This window comes from Peromyscus maniculatus, chromosome 3 (genome assembly GCF_049852395.1).
Source record: "Peromyscus maniculatus bairdii isolate BWxNUB_F1_BW_parent chromosome 3, HU_Pman_BW_mat_3.1, whole genome shotgun sequence".
Taxonomy (NCBI): Eukaryota; Metazoa; Chordata; class Mammalia; order Rodentia; family Cricetidae; genus Peromyscus; species Peromyscus maniculatus.
In genome coordinates this window covers 69,472,862-69,485,006 of record NC_134854.1, presented here as the reverse complement: position 1 = coordinate 69,485,006, position 12,145 = coordinate 69,472,862, and the positions used below count along the sequence as shown (strand labels likewise).

General features: G+C 50.2%; 1 protein-coding gene across 2 annotated transcripts; it reads right to left on the bottom strand.

The window, feature by feature from the left end:
- Positions 1 to 614: 614 nt before the first annotated feature.
- Positions 615 to 9,790, bottom strand: Insig1 (insulin induced gene 1). 2 transcript variants are annotated; one of them, XM_076566708.1, is made up of 5 exons: positions 9,275 to 9,790; positions 7,330 to 7,454; positions 6,267 to 6,433; positions 5,873 to 5,972; positions 615 to 2,485 (listed from the first exon to the last, which is right to left on the bottom strand). In XM_076566708.1, the coding sequence occupies exons 1-5, from the start codon at positions 9,624 to 9,626 to the stop codon at positions 2,456 to 2,458; spliced, it is 774 nt and encodes a 257-aa protein (XP_076422823.1). In that variant the 5' UTR covers positions 9,627 to 9,790; the 3' UTR covers positions 615 to 2,455. The 2 variants fall into 2 exon arrangements, with proteins under 2 accessions (XP_076422823.1, XP_076422824.1); XM_076566709.1 differs by lacking the exons at positions 615 to 2,485; positions 6,267 to 6,433; positions 7,330 to 7,454 and having other exon boundaries at positions 5,876 to 5,972; positions 9,275 to 9,769.
- Between the last annotated feature and the right edge of the window lie 2,355 nt (positions 9,791 to 12,145).

The window sequence follows — 12,145 nt, the reverse complement described above, 5'->3', positions numbered from 1 at the left end:
GGGAGTTTTAGCCTCTAAAACACAAGTTTAGAGAGAGCTCACTCTGCTGGAGCCAGCATACACTGGGTTCCTCCCCATAAATGCTGGGTTTCCAGTCAGAGAATGTGTACACCAACATTGTGACCACTGTGGCTGCTCAGTGTCAACCTCGTCTTGAGTGCAGTGGGAATCTATGGGTGTGGGTCTGTGTTCCAATGCACGGATCCACCTTCAGTAAAGTAATAAGGCCACCAGTGCTTAAGGCCACCATCAAGGCTGAGTTAAGAATGTTGGAACTGTTTTGAAAGTAGAGTGCATTCTTTTAGCACAGGGAAGACAAGAGATGGCTTTTCTGCATAGTCACCAATCATTCTACCCTAAACCTTGCCACCAATAGCCTGCAAGATCAGGTGACAGAGTGATGGACCAGCTTCATTCTGCATACCAGTCGGGGCAGGGACAGGTTCCTCTTGGCTCCATTTAGCTCCTACCACATAGGAAACATCCTCAAAGGGCACTTCCCAAAGGTTGTGTCAAATCTCCAAACTGAAAAACCCTTTCCCCGTGATTCCTAACACTCTACACCAAGGTGCCATTCTCCTAAGAAAGAAAGAAAAACTCAGAAATGCAATAGCTGGTTTTGAACCTTTAATAAAAGTAAAAAAAGAATGCAAAAAGAACACAATGCTGCAAAGTTAGCATGGACGTGAACCTCGCTGGGTGTTCAGATCGGGGACAGTGAATGTGGTTGGTACTAATTACCATTTTTACAAATTCGATCACTTTGGTTCAATGTACCTGCTATAAGCTATTGGCAAAAATATCCTTCGGGTTCACATTTTTTGGCTACATTACTTCTACTAGATTTATTTCCAGTTTAAGAGAAAAAAATACTCATCATATATGATCAAGTACATCGCCAAGTTCACTTGCTCTTCTTCTAGTCACTTGTGGTTTTCGTAAGACACTTAAGTCTTAGCTGAAGAATGCCTTTGAAGGACCAACCATTCGTTTTTATTTCCAGGAAATTTTAAGGGTTGCTCCAAAGTCCAGAACAACCCATATTCTCCTAACCAAAGTAGTTTCAGAAAACCAGTTTACTCCAGACATTTTCCTCAAAACAAAATAAGCAAAACCCCAATGAGCATCACCACGTGAGTGAACCCAAACCCAGATGTCCACACAGGCACCAAGCTCCTGTCCTGCCTAGGGCCCAACTTCTGTTTCATCGAGTCAGTTCTACAGAATTTAAAACAAACCAAAAACACTTACATTGCAGAATACAAAAAAAAAAAAAAAAGTAAATTTGTAAGTACAAATTACTAAACTCACAGAACTGGAGTATGTCAGAGGACTAGGGCGCAGTGGAGGGTGTGACTGAGGGAGTGTCACAGCTGACAGAAGTATTGCTGAGCTCACCTCCACGCAGCTCTGAAATGACCCGAGAACCCTTCTCTGGAACAGCTCACGCGGTTAAAAAAAAATAAAATAAAAATAAATATTTAAGAGAATACAAGGCTCAGATTGGTTTTCATACACATTGCACTTGAAGTCGAAGACCCAATACTTGCAAATTAGGTCCCACGTGGTCTATGCCATTCAATGCATACAGGACACCGTGTGTTTAACGCAGTGACGTGCGCACTCAACCTTTTACAAGGCAATCACAGATTGCAAGCTCCATAGGGCTGTGGAAAAGTCCTCTCCACTCTGGAGTGACAAACAATTTCGGCTCATTATGACTGAAACAGCACAGACAGCTACCCACTCTTAGATCGTCCAGCTCGTGGACAAAACTTCATTTAAATTGAGGTGAAAAGTCCAGCATCACGGTGCAGAGTCATGACTTTGCGCTGCCCTTGGCTCTCAGTAAGATTGTCTACAAACCCCTGGCAGTGAAAAGCATGGTCCCCACTGGTGAGGCCCACATGTGAGCACCTGCCTGAGCGTGCCCTGGAGATGTGGCTGCACTGGGACCTACCGGGAGCATGGCCTTCCTCTGCCTCACTGCTGCTCTTCTCTCCCACCCCTTACATACCCTCTATTTTAATTCTGGATAAATATTCTTATTACACATACTTCATGTCTGTTAAGCACCATCAACCTCTCCCCTTTGGGCACTGACACAAAACTGCAGGTTGGTAATTCATTGATTCAAGGCTTTGAAATATGGCAACTTGCTTTGAAGATGAATGAAATCTAATACTCAGGAAACTGGCCCCCTGCCCCACTCTCACATACAGCCTGGGATGGAATGTTCCAGTGCAGACAGGTGTGAGGGTGGGTGAGCAAGGTAAGACTTTTAGGTCAGTAGTCCTTGCCTCCGTTTGCTAGTCTAGACCATGTGAACACTTCTTCAGGAGTCATTTATCATCGTCAGCCCAGTCTAAATGGGACATTGAGGAAAAAGAGTCTTCATCACACCCAGGACCAGTGTCTCCGCATCCTGCTTCCGCTCTGAACCATGCCCTGAAGTTCAGTCACTGTGAGGCTTTTCTGGAACGCCCTGTGCGGAAAAGAAAAAGAGAAGTCAGTGCTTGGATGCTTTAATTGTTGGGGTCTATACAATTCCCTTGGCCTGGGGATGTTGTCAGGCTCAGGATGAATGAGCTCCACCACTGCCCTTCGGGCTGCCAAGGCTACAAACCTACTCTTCACCTATGAAGCTACAACAATCCAAACCTCAGAGAAAGCGGTGCTGCTCACCCCTTTCTATGGAGCCTGTTATGCAGACAGACAATGACAAACGTGTGACTAAGATGCCAGCCACAGCAAACACTATCAAAGCACCACCCCCACACCGAGGGAGCACGGGTGCACCCGAGAGCTGGAGCGGTGCAGTTAGGGCCCTGTTTTAAATCAGATTTACTGTGGAAAAGGTAGGTGGCTTCTGCTGGAGCCTTTGTCAGACCTGAGGCCTCTGCTACACCTGCCCTGGCAGCAGTTCAAGCCTGGGAATCACCGCCATGGCCAGGCCTGCAGGACTGACCAAGTGCAGGACGGTGTCTCACTGGTAGAGCTGATTGGACAGAGCAACCACAAGCTGCCAATGCAGGAGAGATAAACCTCAATTCACACATCCTCTGGGAGTCCAGAGACCTCCTGCTCTGTTCAGTTCTCCCACATTCAGCAGTCATACTTAATACGATTCTGGGACCATGAGTGACAGACAGAAATGGGGGTCCGAGTAAAGCCACCCCGAGAGTGTGGCATGCTTTCCAGAAAACGTGCTTCCCTCAAAGCTGACATACAGAGGCTTTAAGCAAACTTAAAGTAGTTTAGTGTTTCTTTTCTTCTTTTTTTCTTGCCCCCTGTTTTTTGAGTATAGTCCAGGCTGGATTGGAACTCACAAAGATCTGAATGTTTCTGCCTCTCAAATACTGGGATTAAAGGTGTGTACCACCTTGAGCAGCCTTGGTGCAGCAGGGAGGGGCTTGGACCTGCCTTGGCTCCATGTGCCAGGCTCTGCCGACTCCCCACGGGAGACCTTGATTTGGAGGATGTGGGGATCAGGGGTGGCTTGGGATGGAGGGCTGGGGGGTGGGAGGAGGGAGGAGGTGGGTTCTGTGGATCTGTGGGTGGTATGTAGGGTGAGTAGAAAATTTCTTAATTAAAAAAAAAAGGTGTGCACCACACCTGGCCCAGGTCAGACTCTTGACAAGTCAGTTGGAAAGAAAAGTTAAGCCACCAAATTATACTATCTATTTACTGATTACAAAGACAAAACACAATTTTAGAAGGCACCGTCTTCAGGAGACTAAAACTAAGCCTGAATTAGTGTAAGAGGCAAAAGACCCAAGACGCTACCAATGGGCAGAGACTCACTGGAATGAACATAGGCACTTGGCTGCCCCAGTAGGTGCATCTAAATGGCAAGACTGCACCTGGGACCTTGGTTTGTTTACACCAGGTTTTTTTTTTTCCATTTGCAGAATCAATGAAAGGTACATGCTATATGTTAAAGGGCCATATAGTATATTAATGAGTAGCATGGCTCAAACTGCACACACTGGGGCAAACATCAAGTTCCATATTTAAAACACGTTAATCATAGCTTCTACTTCACAGCTGGAGTGCTCCATTAGTAACAATGGACATGGACAGCAGATGCGTCTTCAGTGACTCTTGTGTCAGGAGACAACAGGAAAGACAAACAGAATCCAACAGCAGGGAGCAAGCTCCACAGTTAGTGTCCCCATGGGTGAGGTGACAAGAAGCTGCCATATACTTGGATGCTGTTTGCAATCAGAAATTTTACCTTTTTTGGGGAACATTTTTAAATGCACACAGCAAAACCTGCAGATTCTATTAATGATGGCTGATGACAAGGCTCTGTCCCCAGACACACAGGACAAAGGGCACTACCACACACAGAAACTGTAATGCCATCAGCTGAGCTCCTGGGGATGGGCACCCTTGTTAGTAACCAGGATCTCACACTCAGGAATAGAGGCCTGACAAACAGTAGGAGGGCGGCAGAGGTTTCTAGAAAGAGTTCAAAGCTGGCCGGGTTCAGCTCCTCTAGGATCATCACCTCTAGGTGTACAGACTGCCAACATGCTTCAAATGTCCACTCCTTCCCAGGCATGCTAATTTCCTAAAAGAATGAGAGCCTTGGCCTCCACACATTATCCTGAGCCCAGATGTTACAACTCCAAACATCTTTCAGACTGAAACTACTCAACCTGTTTGAGGTCAAATTAGTTCAAAAGCCCAAGGGATTCTCTGCCAGACTGTGGACAAATCTCAAGACATGAGGTACTAGGAGGCCTTCCCTTCCACTGATAACCACCTGGGCATGATCGTGGGAGGGAGAAGTGTCGCCATGTTTTCATGTGATATGAATCTGTTTTTTTTTTTTGGGGGGGGTGGTTAGTTTTTATGTTTTAAGACAAGGTCTCTATATGTAGCCCATGCTGGCCTCAACTTAAGACCCACCTGCTTCAGACTCCTAGGTGCTTGGACTGCAGGTGTATCCTACCATGCCTGGCTTCTGACAAGATTTTTAATGTTGAGAAAAGCTTTCTAACTCCCCATCAGGGACAAGAGAGTTTCTGACTGGCTGTGATCTGTAGAGGGTTATCAGGGACAGAAGAGAAAGACACCTCTAGTTCTAGCTTTTAGAAATGACTTGTATTTTTGTGAGCTATCCAAGTGGCCTTCAAATGCAGCTTCTCATGAGTGGGTGTCAGATGACTGTTTAAAACTAGCATGAAATACTGAGATAAGCACTCAGAGAAAGCCCTACAGTTCATCTCTGTGCACAATGGCCCTTTCCTAGTCACCCTTCTGGAATGTTCACTTAAGCCCATGGGTCAAAGTCATCTTGAAATAACATGTCCACATTATCTTCAAAATTAAAGTGTTCATGTGGCAACTGCTCCCTGATGAACTCAGCTGCCCAGCTGCCTCAGAAGTGACCCTGGATGTTAGGAGGGGGCGCTGCTTTCTCTTCCAAGGAGAAGAGACCTAGCACTCCAACAAGACGGTCCCTTTACACAGTGGTCAAGCCATGATCCAGAGCTCTCTGGGTAGGGAGTACTTGCTGACCCACGCTGTCCCCTGGTTTGTCACAGCCAAGGTGAACCCCAGCATGGTCTGCACACATGCTAGAGAGCAACTGACAGTGGGGCTGCCTAGTGGTTATATGAACCCAGAGAACCACAAGACACGGCTGCAATACACACAGCCATCCTCAAATTCTGGTTGCTTTCCAGCATGAACAAGTGTTAAAAATCTACACACTGTAACTTAGGGAAGACCCAGCTATGTATCATTTTATAGTTAACATAGACTATTCTCACCAACTGTTGTTGAGGAATCCGAACGAGACACACATCAACACAAAACCTATCTGTCAAGCTGAAAAGCCTCAAGTGCTCAGGACACTCACCATAGCTAACTGTCGTCCTATGTTTCCCACTGTGACGCCTCCTGAGAAAAATATACACGGGAGCCAGGAGCGGATATAGAGGAAATCTGGGGACGTGTACCTAGGAAGGAAACAAGACAGTTTCAGCCACCCAGCAGCCTGGGGTCCAGGATTCCCGTGATGTGGGTGTAGGAGACATTTGTGAGCTACAGTTAACATCAAATGTCAGTGTCTAAAAGACATGTTTTATGGCCACCAGACTTTACTTTCACCAAGTTATGGATAGTGAGTTTTTAATATGAGCCAAGAAAAAGCATTTTGAGATTTCCATGTTATTTTGCATAAAAGTCAAATAACATCCAAAACATCTACACTTAACAGGTAGGTGTTGTTACAAAAGCAAATCAACACTTACTGGTAGACACCGTTATACACAAGAAACTGAGTGATCAGCGTAGCTAGGAAGGCAATGGTGATCCCAAGCCCAAGGCCGCTTCGGGAGCGATCGAACGTCCACCACAGGCCCAAAGACAGGGCTGCTAAAGTCAAGGACAGTTGGACATTATTGGCAAAATCCAATTTCTAGAGATCCAAAAGTTAAGGAAAAGTTTCCTAATTTATCATATGAAAAAAAAACTAAACCCCAGAATTACTCACAGGCCACATCATTATACAGTAACTTATTGCTTGTAATGAGGGCACATGAACAAACCTGAGATCCCCCCCCCCCATCCCCTGGGAGTACCACATCCAGAGTAATAATAGTAAACTTTCTGAAAGCTGTGAGCCTCTCCTGGCATTTGGTCATAAGCAATGCAGTTTTGCTAAGATACTGTCTCTACCCTGCCCTCTTACTTTTCAGTGGAAACAAGCTGGCACTACCCCCATGTCGTCTCTGTGCCACCCCAGGCAGAAGTAAGTCTGTCAGTTTATTAATTCAGTGCCTGTCAATCAGCACTATCAGAACTAACTTGTGAATCATTTGAGTAAGGAAAGAGCCCCCCCTGAAGTTGGTGTACAATCTTTTACTCTAAGTTGCTCTAGAAATGTAGGATTTGAAGGGTTTGCCATCAAATCAACCCTTTTCACAGAAAATGCATATTGCACAAACACACAAGACATTGCATGAAGGGAGTGTGTCAGCTTTGGACACTAGAAGGCCAGGGGCCACCTGACCAGCCTTGGTCTTGACTGAGCAAGGCTCTCACTAATTCTCTATCACAGGAACAAGCATGTCAGTGGGGGAGAAGCTAAGAGGGATAAAGTCCATTGAGAGCCACAGTAACTGAGGGGCAGAGTATATTCACTTCTGGTGTTAGCTCAAGTGTCCTAAGATGAGTAAAAGGCCCCAGAAACTGGACCCCAGAATTCCTCTAAAGCACAGGGATGAGGCAATGAGCACCAATTCTTGGTCACAGTAACAATATACCCTGCCACACCCAGATGACACCCTGGACACAGACACCAGCTGAGGATACGGCACTGGCATGGTTGATGCCAACGAACACGGCGATACAGCGCATGACGCTGGCCCACTCTCTCTTGAACTTGTGTGGTTCTCCCAGGTGACTGTCAATACACGGGTACAGGAGGCCGACAACAGCTATTTGAAGAAAAACAAAAACAGGATTAGAACACACTGGCTAAAATTAGTCCTTGTATGGTCGTTATTAATAGCGTCCAAACCACTTCTTTTCCTAGGCAGTCTGTCACCTGTAGACAAAGCACCTGTAGGAAAAGGCTGTGGCAAGGCTACCTCATATTGCTTTCTCTCGGCCCTGACCTGGGCCCAGCGGGACAAGTCGCATACTGTGGGAAGGGCAGGGACTCAGGAAGGGAGAGCGCTGCTGTCAGTCCCAGGCCGCTCGGGTGGATGTGCTGCCTCCTGTTTGTTTCCTCATGTGTGAAATGAGGATTATGTAAGTAACGTGGAGGGCAGAGAAGGAACCGTCACAGACACAGACAACTAAACATTTGGACAGAGAGCAGCAAGCTGGGCACTCCAGAAAGAGACCCAGAGAGTCAAAACCAGGAAGGAAGGGGTGTCTGCAGTACAAGAGGCAGAGCCCCCATGGGACACAAGGTACATGTGAGTTGCAGCTAAGTTCAAGACCTCAGGCCTTGTCAGTGATGAGAAAGATGCCGTTCAGCCACACGTTCAGATAAGGAGAGAAACCGTCCCAGGTATTCCTCCAAACTTCCATGACAAACTATGTTCCATATATGCAAAAAAAACAGAATATCAACTCTAATCTTATTCCCCAAAGAACTATTAAGTGCTGGGGTAATAGCTCAGTGGCATGTATGAGGCCACCCCCCAGCCCCAAATAAACAAGAATATTCAGCCAGTAGAGCCCCAAAGTGGTAGAGTGCTTTGAAAATAAAGATGACAACTTTCTCCCAATGGGTACATCAGCCTTCCTGGAAGAAGCAGACAGCTGTCACAGGGCTGGACCCCATAATGCTGCAGGTGAGCCTGAGAGCACTTGGGAATCAACAGCAAGTACTCTGCCTATTACCTTTAACCCATGACTCAGCCACAGCCCAGCATAGAAGGCCAGCATATAAAGCACAGGCAGGCAGTCAATAAAAGCTGACTTCAAAGCAGGCAGGAGCTGCTCCTGGTGTCCTGTGGCCCCAGGCACAGGTGTGCCTCACCAGACTGGAGGAAAGGTGCACCAGAAATTATGCTGACCACCTACACAGGCCAAAGACAAGCAAGGCTGGGAGGAGGGTGGGATGGGCAGAAACACCTGACAATGGTTTTCAAATACGTGATGTGCATTGAGGGATATGCAGGGATCTATTGGGCTATGACCATTCAACTTTTTTTTTTTTTTTTTTTTTTTTTTTGTAAAACCAGCAAAATGGAAAAAAAAAAAAAAAGACTGTGTCACATTGTCACAAATTTCATTGGGCCTGAGAGGTGACGCCATACGGTGTGCTCAGGCCCGAGGGTTCCTCCTTTACTCCTGTCCCAAGTCGACTGGGCCACGGAGTTCCAGAGGGCTTGGCTGCCAGCCACAAAGCGCTCACTATCAGCAGAAGGAAGTATGGAGAAGTCTGTCCCCTGGCAACAGACTCTTGGGCGCACGTGACGGTTTGTTTTCAGTTATTCAGCGGGGTAGCACGTTTGCTCAGGCAGCCAATGGCCGCGTGGTGCTGCCCTCACCAGTTCTCCAGGCGGCCAATCGTGGCTTCGGGCTCTGCGAGACAGCTGCGGCTCCTCCACTTAAACTGCCAATTATCTCCTGACCTCATCTCCATCACTAGTCCCTCCAACTTCCGCCTGTCGCTCGCCAGCGTCTGGGGCTCCCAACCCTCGCGTCCCCCCTTTCTTGTACTCAGGGTGACAACAGCTGACGTGTCCCTCTCCCCCCACCCCCCGCCCCACCGACTCCAAGAACAAGGAAGGGCACTCACCGGCTGCCGTGCCACAGCATGGGGGCACCCACCAGGCGGAGGAGAAGATGGTGGCGATCACCTCGTCGGGGAAGAGCGTGACATTCCGCTGGATTTGCAGCAGGTTGAGCACCAGGGCCAGGACCACACCGAACGAGAAGAGCACGAGGCTCCGCTGCACCAGGTCGTGGTGCCAGCTGCCGGGCCGCGCGCCGCATCCTGCCGTTCCCGCTCGCTGGCCCCGGGGCGCCGGCTCTGGGGCTCCGGGGCCCTGCGGACAGCGGGCTGCCGCAATCATGCCTCGTGGGAGGCTGTACGGCCTCGCAGCGCCAGCGCTTGGGCAGCTCCAGACGTGGTCGTGCAGCCTGGGCATCGGCGGCCAGGCGCACAGTGGGAGGAGCACGCCACGACACCACGGGTAGCGCGCCCGGACGGCCCAGGAGCGGCCGCGGCCCCGCGCGGGTGCCGCTTATAAGGCGGGCCGCCGGTGGCCTCACGTGACCGCGCCCAGCCTATCCGCCCCCCGCGCGCCCCGCTGCGGGGCGTGGCTCCCGGCGGCTCCGCCCTGCCCGCGCGCCTGTCCGCTCGGGGTCTGGTGAGGCGGCGGGAGCCAATGGGAGGAGGGCGGCCCATATGACGTGCGCACACGCCACCGGGGGGGTGGGGCTGGTGCCCGGCACGCGCGCTCGGGGCGAGTGCGCGCCGCGCGGGCCGGCACCGGGGCGGCCGGGACGTGGGTCATGAGGTCCGGCGCTGCCCTGCCCTGCCCTGCCCTGCCACGCGCTGCCCGACCTCGGTTTCCGAAAGAATCCGGACACGCGGGGGTCCTCTCGTTCCCCAGGGGTCCGGGCGCCCATCCAGAGCGCAAACCCTTCTTAGTTCGAGCTCCCAAGACCCGGGGATCCCTAGGGCGGAGCGGGGGGGTCCGTCTTTGACCGCATGTGACATGTGGTCTGCGGGTTCACAACCCGGTTCAGAGCTCCCCCCAGCTCCCCCTACCCCAGCCAAGACCCCACCGGCTAAAGCCACGGGGCTGGGGATCAGGTCTGAAAGGGCACCGTGTGACCTCAGGTAGGGCATGTGGCTCCGTGGCCAGAGAGTACAAGTCACCCTCCTCAGCCGGCTGTTTCTCCAAAGTTCACGGGGGAGGTCAGTTTCCCAGCATGACACAGCACGGGCGTGGGTGGCCCGGGCTGCCTTCCTTGCCTTTCCCTCACAACCCGTCGGTTCCCCTCCTAAGCCAGGCTGGCGGTTCTGTGCCTTGTTCAGAAGCGGTTTTGACTTCAAGGAAGGCTATGATTTGGGTCTCGGCTCTTTTCCACGCTCCGGCCGGTGCAAGCTTGCGGAGGTTGCGCGGGCTCACACAAACGGGGGTGCAGTGTGTGTGTGGGAGGCATCAGTACGGTATGTTGTGTCACAGCAACGTGGGGACCCTTTCCACAGCCAAAGGCAGGAGGGGCTGCCTCGCTTCAGCTAATAGGAAGTTGTTCACGACAGTGAGTCTCTGCCGTGGGACGCGGCAGGTGCAGCCTCTAGTGCCACCCATCAGCTGCAGGTCCTCTAGGTGTTGAGAAAGCTGCACCTGTGTAAACACACACAACTTTGCCCCTAAGGAACAGACACCTCACTCACAGGAAACTTGGCCCCCTGGAGCAGGCTTGTCAGTCACTTTCAGGAAGCTGGCATGATGGGACAGGCTGCCCCTCAGACCCTCCACCCACACGCCAGCACCAGGCATCTATCTGTCCTTTGAGTCCTGAGATGTATTCCAGTCTCTTTGTCTCTGGCCGTTTTGATTGTCCTTACAGACTCCCCAAGGATCCTGTTGTTACGGTCCTTATGGGCAGGCCCGGCGCTTCTACTATTTTGTGGATTTCTGTGTCGCTTGCCTCTGGTGTGGTGGAAAGCGGCTAGTGATGTCTTCAGACCGTTGCTCTGTTACCAACTATTCACTTGGTTGCTGCTTCTGCTTCCTCGAGCCAGGACTCACAAAGCCTAACTCCTGCGGCCGCTTGGCCATCTCATCTCCACTGGGACAACGCAAACCATGGTCCTAAACCATGATATCTGTTGTGGTACACAGACCGAGGTGCCCTGCAGACCACGAAGGATACCCATCCTGTGCTCTGTTTCCCTAGGGTCCCATGGGGGCTGCCACAGGCTCTAATGGACTCATGAGCAATTTACCCTCATATCCAGTGAATGAAACTTCCATAGGGTGATGGTAGAGATAAGTTTGAACTAAGACTCTTGGAGATGCACCCTGACTACCAAAAGTGATATCCAACTATGCATACTGGAAATGGAAGATCAGGAGCCCCTTCTCTGGCCCTGAGGATGAGTGGGGTTGCTAGGGAGATGCCTTTGAAACAGAGCTCCTGGGTGCTTCACTGTACCACTTCGTGTTAATCATTACAGACTCGCTGATTGCAGGTGCTTCCAGCTACTGAGAACTCACCTGGAGACCATGCAAGCAGGGTGAGTCAGCCACTGCCTTTATCTACATCCCTGCACTCTTTGTGGGATAATATCAATAATCACTCTGGCTTGTGTGGTGATATATTGTGGACCCTAATAAACTTTCCTGGGGATCAGAAGACAGAGCCAGCCATTAGATTAGACACAGAGGTCAGGCGGTGGTGGCACACACCTTTAATCCTATCACCCAGGAGGCAGAGATCACTCTGGGTCTCTGTGAGTTCAAGGCCACATTGGCCTACATGAGATTGATCCAGCATAGGAGAGAAACAGAGCCAGGCAGTGGTGGCACACACCTTTAATCCCAGCGCTTGAGATCTCATGCCTTTGCTTGGGAAGCACACACACCTTTAATCCCAGAAAGCAATATGGCAGGGAAAAGAAAGGTATATAAAGTATAAGGAAACAGGAACT

Bases quoted from the DNA above. Each gene is read 5' to 3' on its own strand.
- Insig1 (XM_076566708.1), bottom strand. From the start codon at position 9,626: ATGCCCAGGCTGCACGACCACGTCTGGAGCTGCCCAAGCGCTGGCGCT. The intron at 7,455-9,274 runs GTGAGTGCCCTT...TTCTTCAAATAG, and splicing joins ATGCTGTGGCACGGCAGCCG to CTGTTGTCGGCCTCCTGTAC. The intron at 5,973-6,266 runs GTAAGTGTTGAT...TTTCCTTCCTAG, and splicing joins GTGTATAACGGTGTCTACCA to GTACACGTCCCCAGATTTCC.